A 17,912-nucleotide genomic window follows, 5' to 3' on the forward strand; every position below is an offset into this window, starting at 1 on the left:
CAAGTCATAATCGCGTTTACTCGAACCCCTATAAAGGTAGGAAGGAAACCAGACCCAATCACTTCAATTGTAACATCTAGTATAGTAACAATCAGTCAACTTGTAGCCGACTTGAGACGAACGTTTATTATATACCAAGTAAGTTATAGCTACTTTCAATTTACTATTCTACTTTCAATTTACTATTTTACTAAGGTTATTGGCTATAACGGTAGGAAGAAAACCAAATCCAATCACATCATTTGTAACATCTAGTATAGTAACAATCAGTCAGCTTGTAGCCGACTTGAGAAGAACGTTTATTATATACCAAGTAAGTTATAGCTACTTTCAATTTGCTTGATAAAGACGAGAGTATCATCGTCGAAACGTTGCATGTTAATAAACCAGTAATTGTTATTCCATAAATAGTGTTAGTGGGTTATATCAAAGCCCTGTATATATATCTATATACGCCTTTGGGTTATATCATAAGTTAAATCATGGCGTAGAATTACGGTTTTAGTCGATCTAATCTGCTCATATAGAATAGGATTAACGTAAACCAATGTAAATCGACAAATGTTCAAGTCCACATCGTGTTTGTCGTCATTTATATAGTACTAACAGCTCAGAAATCAAAAAAGGGCTGATGAAGACGGATGTACGCCATACAGCGAATGTACTGTAAGGAAAATTTTGCCAATGAGTTGTTTTACGTGCACGCCAATGTGTACACGGCACCCTGATTTTTCTTCACACTTTCAATATCATATCTATTTTAAAAATATGTATTAATTTATTTTTCTAGAAATGGCTTATTTCGATTCATTATCTGCTCGAGGTTCCATGACTCCTGAGATGTCGAAGATGTTACCAATGGTCAGTGATAGAACACCAGCGCGCCATCTTAATAGATCTCTAGATCTAGGTCAATCTAAGGCTTACTACAACCCAGCATCGTAAGTTTTATTCTTATATTAATTCAATGATCAAGATTCTGAAAGTACTCAAACTCTTTGATTCGAATGAAGATTTAATTATATATGAATTGTTTCGATAATTCCAGACATGGTGTAGTTACTTATATTCAGTGATACAGATATATAGTCACTTACATTCTTGGGGGGTGGATGACCGAATTGTTAGCTCGTGTACGTTGTATCACAAAGTCTGTCATTGAGTCAACTGGCGTGGTTTCGATTTCCCGGTTGTACGTGACATGGGTTAGGGTCGCCTCTCCAACCTCATGGGTTTTCTCCATGTCCTCTGCTTTCATCCCACTGTTAAAGACTTCAGCGCGCAAGCGAATTGTTGAAATAAAATTGAACCATATGTTAACCCCCCTCTCTCTCTCTCTCTCTCTCCCTCTCTCTTCTTACATTTCTGAAACGATCCCTAATTTTGATAATTTAAATTATGTTACACTTTGTTTTGTCCCATGTAACAAATATTCTGAAACGATCCCTAATTTTGAAGATTTAAAGGTTAAAGATTATTACATTTTGTCAAAGCCATTATAAAAAAAAACAAATTAAATGTTCCCTAATTTCGGTGATTTAAAATTTATAACTTTGTGTTTATTTCAGTAAATCGGTTTATAACAGATATTCGGTTGGAGATTGGGGACATTCTAACAATACTCACTTCAATCTGTCGGAAAAAGAACGAGCACATGGTGAACGCCTCCGAGCTGATGCATGGAGAGCCATCAAGGAAACTGATGCCAGAACACGCAACAGGCAAAATGACGTCACCAAACGTTTGGGTAAGCTTTCAATTCTTTTAAAATATTACCATACTAAAGAATAGAGCCTCCGCCTTACACAAGTGACAAGGGGAAATCAATTGTTTCAATGGCTTTTAGTAATTGTGCTGGAAAGTATAGGTTATAATTGGCTGGAAAATGCGTGAAACACTAAGACCAAAGCCTGTAAACATATCTTCTGTTTTCTGAGCCAGTGTGATACCCATTGATCCACACCGGCTCTTAGGTCAATCAATAAAATACGTGACATTTGTATCTCTCTGTTTATTAATATATTACGTCATATCTTAGATATTTATGTATATTCTCAATATATACATCTTCAGGTGACAGAGTTTATGACATCGCTTACATGAAAGGTGAACTTAACACAGAAATTAACCAAATGGCTACAGAAATAGAAAATCTTAAGGTAAGCAGTCAACAGATTGTACTAGTCATGCATTATTGAAATAAAATTGAACCATATGTTAGTCCCAAAATGACCCAGTTTGTGTCGAGTGGACGTTAAACCCCATTTCTCTCGCTGTTGCTGAAATGACACATCCAGGCTGAATAAATTGACAGAGTTACCTCCCATTAAAAACATTCCGTAACATATCATGAGATCATATCATATCAATTTATGAGATCATATTTTTCTGTTACTACAGGAGTATCGTCGAACACTAGAGAAAGCTTTAGGTGATACAGCCAATCCTTTACATGTAGCTGAAGAATGTCTGCTGCATCGTGAAAAAAGACGAGGTATCGACCTGGTTAACGACAATGTTGAAAAAAGCCTCATCAAGGTAAGTCCATTATATCTGCTGACAGTTGGGTTATTATCGTCTAATAATGGATAATGTTGTAAATATACGCCACAGGGTATGCCTGCTCCTTATAAACACTTAGTACCACTTCTTGTTTACTTCAGAATTTTACATAACTTATCTATTAATCTATCTATTTACACAGGAAGTTGAAATCATCAAGAAATGTCAGAACAAGATGCAACATTGTCTACAGAAAGCCATGGCACAACTCAAGTAAGTTGGTATTTTGTATTTCCTCCTTGATAGCTTTCGTTGGAATGAATATCATTATTATATTGTAGTTATTGTCCGGCCAATACAGTTTCAAACAATGTGGACTACAGTCGCCCTTTGCTCCACGCCAGCTTCACTTGACCTTATATCGGAAAATTGGGTACATCTGGGGAATTGGGTATATTTGGGGAATTTGGTACATCTGGGGAATTGGGTACATTTGAGGAATTGGGTATATTTGAGGAATTGATTTATATATTCAAACTATAGGTATTATCTATATACTTTACATGACTATAACGTTTTTTTTTTGAATTATTACAGGGTAGACAGGGCCGCCCAACACGCTTTGGAAGTTGACTCTAAAGATAAACACCACGCACAGGGACTGGATGATAGAATGCAACAATTGAGGAATTCATCAGGGGGTATTGGATATTTCCCCAGTATAGAAAATGTTGATAATACGTAAGTTGTTTTGATTCTTATTCTATTGAACTCTTCTTTGTAGTAAATGGTCTCATGTATTTTTCCATCCAACTTGGCTGCCCAGTAAATAATCCAATTAACAAGACCGTTCTGGAAACCACGAAGGTTATTTATAATCTAGCGTAGTAATACTGGAACAATGGCGTGGTTTGGTTTGGGCGTCATCAGTAAAACCACAACGGTTTTGTTAAATTATTTACATTGTGCAGTTTAAATTAAATATTTAATCAGAACCACACATCTCTTTACACATTTTTTTCACCCTATCTAATTGTAAATATTGTTTTTAATTACCACAGAATCACCATCCCGGAATCATGGGGCAGATATACCCAAGAAAACATCGCCAGATCTCAGAAAGAACGAGCTACTTCTGAGCGACTTCGAGGTGAAATCGACGCCTTGATGAGAGCATGCGCAAGTGAAATGTGGAATATTTATAACAACGTGAATACCTGCTTTAACACGAGAATACACGAGACTACAAACGCCAGAAATACACTACAAGCACATTTACAACGAGTAAGTTAAACTGTTTTAAACATACATTATGCAAGAGCTGAATCTGTCTATTGCAGGTCTTTCTTTGGGCCTGAAATGTTATATAAACTATTAATTAGACATTTATTAACATGAAAAGACTCTAATTAACTCACGATGCGACCTTATTTGTCGGATTTTCACTGGATTTGAATCCGATCTGCTGCTTAACGCTCATTGACTTTAGTAACGATGATCGACGCTAGGCCTCAAATTCAATCGCTAATATATCTCGGTTCAGATTGGAGCAATTTGATTGAAATTTCCTTTACATTATCTAGTTTTTAACTAGTATAGTGAGAACTGCCAGCTCTAGAGCTAAACTTCCATAATGCCCCTTTTGGCTTCATATTCAAATTGATGCTTGGTTTACTGTACATAGATCGATACGCCCTTCAAGTTTTGTCTTAATATAAAATCTTGGAGAGATCAAATAAAAAATTTAAAACATTTGTACTCTTTTTCTACATAGACAATGCAAGAAATATTTGACATGGAAAGAAATATTCAACAACTACGTAAAGCTATGCAAGACAAAGAGAACCCAATGAAAGTCGCCCAAACTCGACTTGATGAACGAACCAGAAGAATTAATGTTGAAGTCTGTCACGATCCCGTCATGAAATCGTAAGTTAACGCATTTTATCCTCTTAGTTTAGAAGCGGGTTGGATGGCCGAATGGTTAGAAAGTGCGAACTTGGACATTCGGTATTTTTTGCGGTGGCGGTATTCCATAATTTAAGTGTAGTGTTAAGTTATTCACATAGCCAAGGAGATGCAACATACAGCCTTTGAATATCGATTTAGGGTAACACTTAACCTTAAAAAAAAAACATAGAATACGAACCGTGACTGTATATCGGTACATCATCCAAAATAATACCTTTTTTATATTTTTCATATTTTTTATTCAATCAGATTGAAGAATGAAGTTGGTGAGATCCGTGATTCCATCATGATGTTGAAGAATAGTTTAAAAGCATCTGAGATCAGTTTAGCTCGTTTATTGAAAACCAAAGCTGTCCTCGAACACGATATTGGTGTGAAAGAAAACTCCTTGAAACTAGATTCTAAGAGTTGTATGGGCATGCGCAAGGGTTTCCCTATGGACCCTAAAGTCGGTCCTATCTTTCAAATGGTGCCCGGAAGTTACTAAATTGTCCACCCATTCCTTAAAATTGCAATTCTCCGAAATACAACAGACAGATTTCCTCACGATTATTCTGATGGTATTTTATTACGTTTTTGTGTGTAAATTATAGATTTTGTACATATCGCGGTCGCTTTAAATTGTAAATAACATATTTAATTTATTTATTTAAATATATGATTATTTTATATTATTTTAAACCACAGTGAATTTAATATTATTGTGCCAAATTCTCATGCTTTAATATTTTTTAGTAACACTTTGCATTTTTGTTCTCATTTTGTTTAATATATTGGATAAAAATTTTGTTGAGATTTTTTAACATAGATCTAAAAGTGTTTTTTTTATAATATGTTTGTTATTGTCGGTTAAATGTAAATATTATTTAGTATTTTAGATTTTGTTAATTTTATAAATTATTTCTAATGTTTTTAATGCATTTTTGTTCCTTGACTGTAGTGCCCGTCTTCATTAGCCCAAGTTAGGAGCAGAACAGTAGGACGTTAAACCCCATTTCATTTCATTTGACTGTAGTGATTTCATATTTTTAGAAATTAATTGAAAATAGAAGTGTTAACATTATTTCCAATTTTAATACATTCCAATCTGGGTATGTTTTTGGGGCATGGCCTATTACACTGTATATGTATAAACGTTAAATTATTATTATTAGTGTTTCTTCGAGTGCATGTTGTTGTAATCCTAATCGTCAACATAACTTGATATTTTGTGTTTTGTAATTGTCTAGAGTTTTCTATTAATAATGTCTAGAGTTTTGTATTGATATTATCTAGAATTTTGTTTTTATTAATATCTAGAGTTTTGTATTGATAATATCTAGAGTTTTATATTATTAATTAATGTCTAGAGTTTTGTATTGATAATATCAAGAGTTTTTTATTGATAATATCTAGAATTTTGTATTCATCTAGAGTTTTGTATTAATAATATCAAGAGTTTTGTATTAATAATATCTAGAGTTTTGTATCTTTATAATTGATAAATTGGTAAATTCTGGCATAGATAAAACTAACCGTGTCATTATTGTAAAAAAATGTTGTACTTCAGCTTGTGTAGTATTAACTTGAATAAAACCTTGTATGTTATTATAATATACAAAATAATAGTTAAAACACTAGATTATGTAAAAGGAATTTGCTGAAAATTTGAACCGAGATTTTTTTAGCGATTGAATTTTCGCCCTAGCCTTGATCATCATTACTAAAGTCGGTACGATAAAACATAGTCTCGTTTATCCATTTCCTGATTAAATCATGAATGAAAGTTGAGCAACAAATGGGATCCTAATCCAGTAAATATCACAGGCTAGCGTTGACATTGAGAGTTGATTATGGTCTGGATAACTTAATTAATGTCTAACAATTTAGATAACATTTAAGGTCTAAAGAAAGACCAGCAATAAGCAGATTTAGCTCTTGCATAATGTATGTTTAATCGTGAAACTTAACTTTAATAAACACTTGTATATGAGTTTAATTCGTGCTAAATGTAATGTATGCTTTAAATTGAAACATTGAGAATAAATGGGGGTTCACACAATAACAATCACGTCATATTACACAAAAAGTTTGTTATCTCCCTTTAATCGTAAATAGGCAGGAGCGCCATACTCCACATCACCTCGACCCCTTCAAATGTGAGACCCATTTGAACATTATTATGATGGACACAATTTCAAATAACATATGACTCCAATAAACATCCATCTTACTATGTAAATATAGCATTGGATTAAGGAAGTAATTTGCAAAGCTCAAAGCTGCGAATATACATACAAATCCTTCCTCAATATACACAATAGTGAATCCAAATTAGCGCGCGTTTTATCTTAATATGGGCTTTGCTAAATAGGGATGGAAATGAAATGGGGTTTAACGTCCTACTGTTCTGCTCCGACCGGGCAAATGAAGACGAGCATACGCCATACAGTGTGCTATGAGGGAAATTTTGCCAGGGCAGCGGCACTATCGCGTACTCTTATATCAAATTCCAACTGCCAAAGAATCTTTTACGCGCACGCCAATGTGTACACGCGACCACGATATTTCGTACGGCTAGACAGCTGTGCTTTTCAGGCCTTTCCCTCCTTCACCACTGACAAGGGGAAACTACGTCGGAAAATCCGGATGAACTTTCTCGGCCAATGCAGGGATCGAACACGCGACCTCCAGGTTAGCGAGCCAGCGCCTTACCCACTTAGCCACGTTGTTCCCAAATAGAGACGGAACGTGTATTTTACTTACTATAATCTCTTAATCAATTCTTATAATGTTTAAACATGACAATGAAACATTATAATCTATACATGTAATACTAACACAATATATATAATTGGATAGATGACTGTAACTAAGATTAAATTCATGTCCTCCATATGACTAATTAGGAACGGTAGCAAAGTTAATAAACGTATAACGAAAGTTTAGCAGATAATCGAAATAAATTTGAATTTAAAAATGTTACAGAACTACTTATGTCATACACACAATTAAAGATACATTATGGGAGATCCGATAAAGAGTTCGCAGTTCTCACTATAATAATTAAAAACTAGATAACGTAAAGGCAATTTGCTGAAAATTTCATTCAAATTGATCCACTATTAACCGAGAACTAAGCGAATAAAATTTCTGCCTAGCCTCGGTCATCATTACTAAAGTCAGTACGTTAAACAGCATAGTCTCGATTATCCATTTAATCGTTTAATCGAGAAGGAAAGTTATGCAGTAAATCGGATCACAATCCACTTAAGATCACAGGCTAGCGATGCAATCTAGAGTTGATTATGGTCTGGATAAGTTAATTAATGTCTAATTAATAATTTAGATAACATTTCAGGCCTAAAGAAAGACCTGCAATAGACAGATTTAGCTCTTGCATAATGTATGTTTAATAACCATTCAGGAAAGCTAAATAGCATTGTTGATGTACAAGTTAATTTATTGTTTTCGTAGACTTCTTGTTCTATGGTCACATGAGTGTCTTTTACTAACTTTTGGCACATAGAGGTCAGATCAAAAAATTTAGCCCATGAATTGTCTTTATGTGGATAACTAATCCACTTAACACGATTTCTTTTTTAATATACGTTTAACAACAAATTAATTTGGTTTAGTTTTCTCGAACTCACAGAAGGTTTAATATCGCGTTTCGACAGCATAATCTGCTTGGGTTGATCTTTACTTTTACTATCAAGTCTTTTTATAGATTTATTCATTTGTTTTGCACTAGAGAGTCACCATATCTATCACTTGTTTCATTGAAATTGTCATTATTTGCGTTAAAAACTTGATCATAATTTCGTTCGCAGGTACTGCTGATGTTTTTAGGTAATACCATTATTAGCATCGACTTCGTGACGCACAATGGAAGGTCTGAAAAAGAGGGCATAATGTTGTCATTAGGGCATTTCTTTGAGTAATTGAGGTAACTCGGTCGAAATTCGAGGGCACTTTTTCAGAAAACAGGTCACATAGCCACACGTACCCTTATACCCTTATAGAAAATCGCATGGGATTCGAGCGTTATCAAAATTCCCAGTTGCCTACCCTGCCTACTCGCCTAGCGACTCGCCTCTATTACATTCTGTTTCTTATTCATGTGTTTTACCATGTTCACAGTAATAGCTGGAGTTAAAAATAGACTATTATTTTTTTTAATATGAAAATGGTAGTCCATTAAATACAATACCTGGGCCCTGTTTCTCGAAATCTTAACTAAAGATAAAATCCAAATTTTAGTAGATACTTCAATTTTGATTGGCTAAGCACTAAAATCAATCTAATATTATCCAATCAAATTATTAAAATTTGGATTTTATCTTAGTTAAAATTTCGTGAAAAAGGCCCCAGACATTTAGGAACCCCGTCTCCTCTGTATATAATACAGTTTGTAGCCTGTCCTCGCATACGAGAATCTGATTATTATCTTTCAAATGGTGTTGGAGTCTATATTTAATTTTGGCCAACGTTATTTTAGGATTAGTTTTGCTTGATCATATTTCGTTTTTGCTTAGCTTGTCCGAATCGGATATTAGAAAAGTTTTGGTCCTTTACGTATCATTAGGAATTGGTGTCGAAAGACTATTATGTAATGCTTGTTATTTATTCGTATAAAAGTAGTTAATTTGTCTTTTTTGATTGGCAATTGAACCTTGGGTAGTTATTTTGTTTTTAAATTATGAGTTTTATTTCACAATTAGCTTTTTCCAGATTTATCGGTCACCAAAGTAGTTAATTTGTCTTTTTTGATTGGCAATTGAACCTTGGGTAGTTATTTTGTTTTTAAATTATGAGTTTTATTTCACAATTAGCTTTTTCCAGATTTATCGGTCACCAACAGACAGCGTAAATAAAATGAATTCTAGATTATATAAATAAATTAGAAGCAGTTTTCAATTTTTGCTTACATAATCCAGATCTGGCTAATTCTTGGCATATTTGGACATATTCAATCAATCAAGTAATGAATATGTTATTATATATCCGCGGTCTATTAGGGACGTTAAAGACCAGAAAGCGACCCGGCTGAGTAGATCACCCATTGGCAATCCGAGGAAGACATGAAGTAACGTTTCCAGAAGTTAGCTGCTCTCACTAGAGCTAAATAAAATGAAATGAAATGGGGTTTGACGCCCTACGGTTCTGACGCAGTGTGCTACGAGGGAAATTTTGCCCGGACAGTGGTGCTACGACCTACTCTTTTTTGGAATCCAAAATGTCAAGGGATCTTTTACGTGCACATCAATGTGTACCTCGGTTTTTCGTCCCATCAGAACGACTATACCCTATCCCTTGCTAGGTCCTCCATTCTACGTCATTGATCGATGACAATGGTTAACCACGCCGGAAAAACCCGACGAACTTTCTCGGCCAAAGCAGTGATTAAACATGGGACCTAAAGGTTTACCAAATTAAATAAAATGATTCCTTCGATTAAAAAAAATGAAAATCAGTTTATCCAAGCATCGCCCAAATTATTTTCACAGATTTAAAAAAAAATCCAAATTGAAATAAATAATTGAAAGACGACAATAAAATCTCAAAAGGCACAATCAACATGTCCATTATTATATATTAATTCAGGGTTATTTCACCCACCTCGCCTTTTTCAAAATTCCTGCATCTGCGCCTTGAGAGAAAAAAATTAAATATACGGTATTAAATTATAATCGTTTTTAAACCAGAACCGCGATAGTTTAGTGAGTTCAGGTCGGCCCCCATGGTTTCCGTTTGCCTGTCGCGTGGGACGTAGGACCTGGTCACGAAAAGCGTCTAGTCGTTCGGATGGAAAGAAAAATCCATGGCCCAATTATGTACTCTTTGGCATGCACGTATAAGAACCCTGGGCCATTAGAATTTCGCTCATAGCACGGCAGCATATCGTATGTCCGTATCCATTAGTCTACATAAATGCTGCTGTCTCTGCAGAAAAAAAATAGAACGTTAATCCCCATTGCATTACTTCGGATCACTTCCGGCAATATTGCTTGGCTTGACTACCTTTTATAATATTACCCTAGCCAACTAGGGGGTGACGGCTTATTGTCATGGCGGCAAGTCATAATCGCGTTTATTCGACCCCTATAAAGGTAGGTCGAAAACCAAACCCAATCACTTCAGTTGTAGTAACAATCAGTCAACTTGTAGCAACGACTTGAGACGAACGTTTATTATATATACCAAGTAAGTTATAACTACTTTCAATTTACTGTTCTACTTTCAGTTTACTAGTCTAATTTCAATTTACTAGTCTACTTTCAATTTATTATTTTACTTTCGTTTTTTCTTTTCATTATCACGAGTCAATTCTTGTATCTTTAGTCAAATTACATCCAGTAATAGCGGTATAAGCAGTCGTCAATTCACAGGCCAATTTACTATTCTACTTTCGATTTACGAGTTAGATGTTTATCGATATACTGTAATAATTGAACTTAGATAATTACTATATGTACTACTAATAAAATTTACGACTGAATGGAGATATCTGTCAATTAGATCAATATAGTTATATAAATGAATTATTATCATATCATTGTGGTTATATCATGTTAAATCATGGCGTTTTAGTCGATCTAATCTGCTGGTATTTAATGGGATTAACGTAAACCAATGTAAATCGACTAACTTTCAAGGGCACGTCGTACTTGTCGTCATTTATATAGTATACTTACACCTCAGAAATGGAAAGCAATGAAATTAGGTTTAACGTTCTACTGTCGGGCACTGATAGGGTTCTTGAAGACCGGTGTACGCTATACAGTGTACTGTGAGGAAATGTTTTCCCGGACATTCGCTCTTCGGCCTACTCTTATATCGAATTCCAATGGTTTCCTTTTACTTGCACGTCAACCTGTACACGGCATCCAGCGTTTTCGTACCATCCAAACGACTAGACACTTTCGATATTATATCTATTTTAAATATATATATATATATATTAATTTATTTGTCTTTATTATGATTTCTAGAAATGGCTTACTACGATTCGTTATCTGCTCGAGGTTCCATGACACCTGAGATGTCGAAGATGTTACCAATGGTCAGTGATAGAACACCAGCACGCCATCTTAATAGATCTCTAGATCTAGGTCAATCTAAGGCATACTACAACCCAGCATCGTAAGTTTTATTGTTACATTAATTCAATGATCAAGATTCTGAAAGTACTCAATCACTTTGATTCGGAAGATTTAAATGATTTGATTCGATAATTCCAGACTTGATGTAGTTACTTACATTTCAGTGATATAGATATATTTACTTACATTCTGAAATGATCCCTAATTTTGATAATTCAAATTATGTTACACTTTGTTTTGTCCCATGTAACAAATATTCTGAAACGATCCCAATTTTGATAATTTAAATTATGTTACACTTTGTTTTGTCCTATGTAACAAATCCCCAATTTAAAGACTATTACATTTTGTCTATTCCATTGTAAATGGTCCTAAATTTCGATAATTTAATGCTAAGCACCATTTTTACCCCAGTAAATCTAAGTAACAAAACATTCTGAAAGGATTCCTCATTTCGGTGATTTAAAATTTATAACTGTGTGTTTATTTCAGTAAATCGGTGTATAACAGATATTCAGTTGGAGATTGGGGACATTCTAACAATACTCACTTCAATCTGTCGGAAAAAGAACGAGCACATGGTGAACGTCTCCGAGCTGATGCATGGAGAGCCATCAAGGAAACTGATGCCAGAACACGCAACAGGCAAAATGACGTCACCAAACGATTGGGTAAGCCTTCAATTTTCTTATAATACCACCATGAACAGTTGATAGCACCTCTCGTTTATTTTTGAAGTTCAGTAGCTGAACCATGTCTATTAGCTTGAAAATGAAATAATGTTTTACGTTTAACGTCCTACCTTTCTGTATACTCTATGGAACTACGTCAGGGAATCTTTAAACATACATTATGCAAGAGCTAAATCTGTCTATTGCAGGTCTTTCTTTAGGACTGAAATGTTATCTAAATTATTAATCAACTCTAGATGGCATCGCTAGCCTGCGATCTTAAGTGAATTGTGAGCCGATTTACTGCATAACTTTCCTTCTCGATTAAACAATTAAATGGATAATCGAGACTATGCTGTTTATCGTACTGACTTTAGTAATGATGACCGAGGCTAGGCAGAAATTTCATTCGCTTAGTTTTCGGTTCATAGTGGATCAATTTGAATGGAATTTTCAGCAAATTGCCTTTACGTTATCTAATTTTTAACTATTATATTGAGAACTGCCAACTCGTTATCGAATCTCCCATAATGTATCTTTAACGTACTGTCAGTGATTATACATGACCCCTTACCTTGCTGTAAGCCTGGTATACTCCATATGGTGTGCTATGACGGAACTATGCCCGGGAATCTTTAACGTACTGTCAGTGATAGACACCCTCCCCCCTCCCCCCGTTTTTCGTACTGTGCTAACATGGCAATCAGTAACATACGTGACATGTGTATCGCTCTTTTTGTTAATATATTACCTCCTCTCGTAGATATGTAGCTTCTCAATACATCTTCAGGTGACAGAGTTTATGACATCGCTTACATGAAAGGTGAACTTAACACAGAAATTAACCAAATGGCCACAGAAATAGAAAATCTTAAGGTAAGCAAACAACAGCTTAGTAACACTTAGTGGCTATATTAGGGCCTGGCAATGACAGAGATACCGATGTTAGGTCCCGTGTACACAATGGGGTGAACGCAAACGAATCCTGGACAGTTGGAATTCGATTTAAAAGTGGATTATTTCCCCCATAGCACACTGCATGGCCGCAATGGCGTATACCTACTCGGCACATAACAAGAGAACGTTAAACTTAATTGCATTCCATTTTTCATTAGCCATGTTATTGTTGAAATGACACATCTCCAGCTTGAAATAATTGATAGAGTTACCTCCCATTAAAGGCATTTTGTCACATTTCATATGATATCCAATTAATGAGATAATATTTTCTCTTACTGTAGGAGTATCGTCGAACACTAGAGAAAGCTTTAGGTGATACAGCCAATCCTTTACATGTAGCTGAAGAATGTTTGCTGCATCGTGAAAAAAGACGAGGTATTGACTTGGTTAACGACAATGTTGAAAAAAGCCTCATCAAGGTAAGTCCATTATATATACTGATAGTTAGGTTATTATCGTCTAATAATGGATAATGTCGTAAATATACGCCACCGGGTATGACTGCTCCTTATAAACGCTTGGTACCACTTCTCGTTTACTTCAGAATTTTACATAGTCTAGACTACATATTATTTGCTCTTTTATTATTTTTTACGATTTCTGACTCAATTCACCCCATTTTATTAATCTATCTATTTACACAGGAAGTTGAAATCATCAAGAAATGCCAGAATAAGATGCAACATTGTCTACAGAAAGCCATGGCACAACTCAAGTAGGTTGACATTTTGTATTTCCACCTCCGTTAGAATGAATATTCATAATATATAATGATCGTTCGAGAAGAGAGCTTAGTATATTATTAAAGTAGCTAAGTCTCTAACTCAAAATCATCCAAAGTCTTACACGTTGAAAACACGAATTATTTGTCAATTCAAATCAACATTGATGTTGTTATTTTACCTTGAAAAGGTAGGCTTCTGATATCCAATAGTTAAGACAAAATAAACATTTTACCATTGGTACCGTGTACCATAGTGCGTTTCAGCATCATTTGTAATAAGTGACCAGAAAGAACAATGCTAGAAATATTCCACAACTCATGTTAAACGGCGACACCATAACTTATCTGGAGAGCATGCACAATAGACTGGAATAATCAGACGCTCTAAATTTCTATTCGGTTGAGACTCATGCCGTATTTCGCTGGACATAACTGATTTGAAATTAGAGTCAAACCGGAAACAATTGAATGTAAATCAGTTTATATACAATCAGATTACATTATTATATGCGTTGCGACCCATTTGGGTCAATTTCTAGGTCCCAAATATTAGCGATTTAGCTCCTTTAAAAATCTGTTTTAGTACAATGATGATGTGAGATTGAGTATCACCATTTTTAATAAATACAAATATTGGATATTCTATTGTAGTTATTATGCGGCCATTACGGCAAACCTAAAGTTTCAACCATGTGGACTTAAGTAGCCCTTTGCTCAATTCCAGCTTCACTCGAACTTATATCGGGAAATTGGATACATTTGGGTAATTGGGTATATTTGGGGAAATGATTGATATATATGTATTATCTGTATACTTTACATCACCATAAAAACTGTTCTATTTTGAATTATTACAGGGTAGACAGGGCTGCCCAGCACGCTTTGGAAGTTGACTCTAAAGATAAACACCACGCACAGGGACTGGATGATCGCATGCAACAATTGAGGAATTCATCAGGTGGTATTGGTTATTTCCCCAGTATAGAAAATGTTGATAATACGTAAGTTGTTATAATTCTTATTCTATTGAACTATTCGTTGCGGTAAATGGTCTCATGTATTTTCCAGCCAACTTGGCTTCCGAGTGAGTCTTTACACGTTTTCGTTTTGTTGACCTTCTATCTAATTGTATACACTGTTTTTAATTACAACAGAATCACCATACCCGAATCATGGGGCAGATATACCCAAGAAAACATCGCCAGATCTCAGAAAGAACGGGCTGCTTCTGAACGACTTCGAGGTGAAATCGATGCCTTGATGAGAGCATGCGCAAGTGAGATGTGGAATATTTATAACAACGTGAATACCTGCTTCAACACGAGAATACACGAGACTACAAACGCCAGAAATACACTACAAGCACATTTACAACGAGTAAGTTAAACTGTTTTAAAATTCATATTCAAGTTGATTCTTGGTTTACTGTCTAAGTCTGCTTATTGGGAGAATTTCAAATTTTCTAAGAAAGTCAAAACATAATCATTTCTATGTCTTTTGCACAATAGGTTATTAAATCACTATTATACGATCATGGGCATTATTTCCCACCCTTAAAAATCTATGATACAGGAAATAACAACACAATTACCTCCCCTGTTTTGCTATTGACAACATGGGGCAGCCATTTTCCAACGATGGAATTTGAAGTTTAAAATGATATTTTTGCCAATTTCTCAGCTGGCAATAGCGAATTATAGGATTAATAGGATTATTCTTTAACAAGGTAGGACTGTTTATGGGTACCATCTATTTTAAGGCTTTATTTTAATACATTTTAAAAATATAACTTGGAAATTTGCAATTTCCGCTTTAAGTACGCAGGTTAACGGAAACTGCGGTACGACGGGATCGATAACCAGGGGCCCTCGGATTTTCTCCCTGACACAGTTCCTCGAGATTTTCGGGCGAGGTTTCTCCTTGTCAATGGTGTATAGTCGTTCGGAAGGAACCGCGCCCCTTTGCACATATTGACGTGCACGTAAAAATGCCCAGTGGGTGCAGACCTGATTTAAATAGATTTTTCGGTTTAACGAATCAATTCAAGATAGCAATATTGTTACAAATTTACAAAATAAAAACCATGTTCAAAATGTGCATGGAGTTAAAACATACTGTACTATGGCCGGCTACAAAATTAAGTCTTAAGTTTTCTCTGAATGTCAAAGACATCAGAACAAAATTTTAAAGATTTTGTACTCTTTTTCTACCCAGACGATGCAAGAAATATTTGACATGGAAAGAAATATTCAACAACTACGTAAAGCTATACAAGACAAAGAGAACCCAATGAAAGTCGCCCAAACTCGACTTGATGAACGAACCAGAAGAATTAATGTTGAAGTGTGTCACGATCCCGTCATGAAATCGTAAGTTAAAATATTTACATACTCTTCGTCTTAATTAAACACTGAAAAATGAATTCCCTTAACTTCGCTGAACTGAAATAAAAAATCGAAAATAGCGCATTTGATACGAGAATCCAAAATCGCTTTTAATCGTGTTTATTTGGAATCATGGGAGATAATCATGGAAATCTTGAAATACACAAACTGGAAGTAGCATATTAATAAACATGCAACTGTCTGCCATACATTTCAACGTAACCAACCTCTTAACATTCTTATCCAACCGTCTCAAAATCATGAATATTCGCCAATCCTCTTCAAATTCTCTTCTGTCGGACATATATCGCCACATGCAAAAGAGGGAAAAGGGAGAGAAATGCTAAAAATAACTTTTGCACTAGGAATTAATGGCGTCTTGTGTCCATATTGTAAACAGACTTAACTGTATATCGGTACATCACTCAAAATAAAACCTTTAAATTTTTTTATGTTTTATTTTTTATTCAATCAGATTGAAGAATGAAGTTGGTGAGATCCGTGATTCCATCATGATGTTGAAGAGAAGTCTAAAAGCATCTGAGATCAGTTTAGCTCGTTTATTGAAAACCAAAGCTGTCCTCGAACACGATATTGGTGTGAAAGAAAACTCCTTGAAACTAGATTCTAAGAGTTGTATGGGCATGCGCAAGGGCTTCCCTATGGATCCTAAAGTCGGTCCAATCTTCCAAATGGTGCCTGGAAGCTACTAAATTGTACATGCATTCCTTAAAATTGCAATTCCCCGAAATCCAACAGACAGTTTTCCTCACGATTATTCTGGTGGTATTTTATTACGTTTTATATAAAGTGGGAAGTGGGGATAACTACGATTTCAACTCTACGCTTCTGGAAGTATCTTATTACGCTTTGTATAATTAGTAGATAACCCCGATTTAAAATCTACATGAAGCAAATCAGCTAATAGTGGAAAATAGAATTTTATATAAACAGTTTTGTTTTTTGTGTGTAATTTATAGATGTTGTAAAATTGGGTGTAAAAAATGGCGGTATGCTCACCCGACCCCACCTCCCTTACCCCTCTTCATTATTTCCTACTCACTTTTTTGTGTGTAAATTATAGAGTTGATTTGATTAAATTTTGGTGTAAATAACGTGTATATGCCCCGCACCCTACCCCGTCATTTTCCTACCCCACTATTTTTGTGTGTAAATTATAGATTTGATTTGATTAAATTGGGTGTAAATAACGTGTTTATGCCCCTCACCCCACCCCGTCATTTCCATACCCCACTGTTTTTGTGTGTAAATTATAGATTTGATTTGATTAAATTGTGTGTAAATAACGTGTTTATGCCCCGCACCCTACCCCGTCATTTTCCTACCCCTCTATTTTTGTGTGTAAATTATAGATTTGATTTGATTAAATTGGGTGTAAATAACGTGTTTATGCCCCTCACCCCACCCCGTCATTTCCATACCCCACTGTTTTTGTGTGTAAATTATAGATTTGATTTGATTAAATTGTGTGTAAATAACGTGTTTATGCCCCGCACCCTACCCCGTCATTTTCCTACCCCACTATTTTTGTGTGTAAATTATAGATTTGATTTGATTAAATTGGGTGTAAATAACGTGTTTATGCCCCTCACCC

General features: G+C 35.0%; 2 protein-coding genes across 2 annotated transcripts; both read left to right on the plus strand.

Moving 5' to 3' along the window:
• The first annotated feature begins 828 nt into the window (after window positions 1–828).
• Window positions 829–4,960, plus strand: LOC126824457 (tektin-3-like). The gene is made up of 9 exons (XM_050553689.1): window positions 829–941; window positions 1,569–1,747; window positions 2,074–2,159; window positions 2,401–2,538; window positions 2,705–2,775; window positions 3,100–3,243; window positions 3,564–3,786; window positions 4,277–4,431; window positions 4,723–4,960. Exons 1-9 carry the CDS (start codon window positions 829–831, stop codon window positions 4,958–4,960), a joined length of 1,347 nt encoding a protein of 448 aa, XP_050409646.1.
• A 6,525-nt stretch (window positions 4,961–11,485) lies between these two features.
• On the plus strand, window positions 11,486–17,010 carry LOC126824458 (tektin-3-like). Its single transcript, XM_050553690.1, has 9 exons — window positions 11,486–11,598; window positions 12,051–12,229; window positions 13,020–13,105; window positions 13,471–13,608; window positions 13,834–13,904; window positions 14,771–14,914; window positions 15,068–15,290; window positions 16,128–16,282; window positions 16,773–17,010. The coding sequence occupies exons 1-9, from the start codon at window positions 11,486–11,488 to the stop codon at window positions 17,008–17,010; spliced, it is 1,347 nt and encodes a 448-aa protein (XP_050409647.1).
• Window positions 17,011–17,912: the final 902 nt, after the last annotated feature.

Source organism: Patella vulgata, chromosome 6 (genome assembly GCF_932274485.2).
Source record: "Patella vulgata chromosome 6, xgPatVulg1.2, whole genome shotgun sequence".
Taxonomy (NCBI): domain Eukaryota; kingdom Metazoa; phylum Mollusca; class Gastropoda; family Patellidae; genus Patella; species Patella vulgata.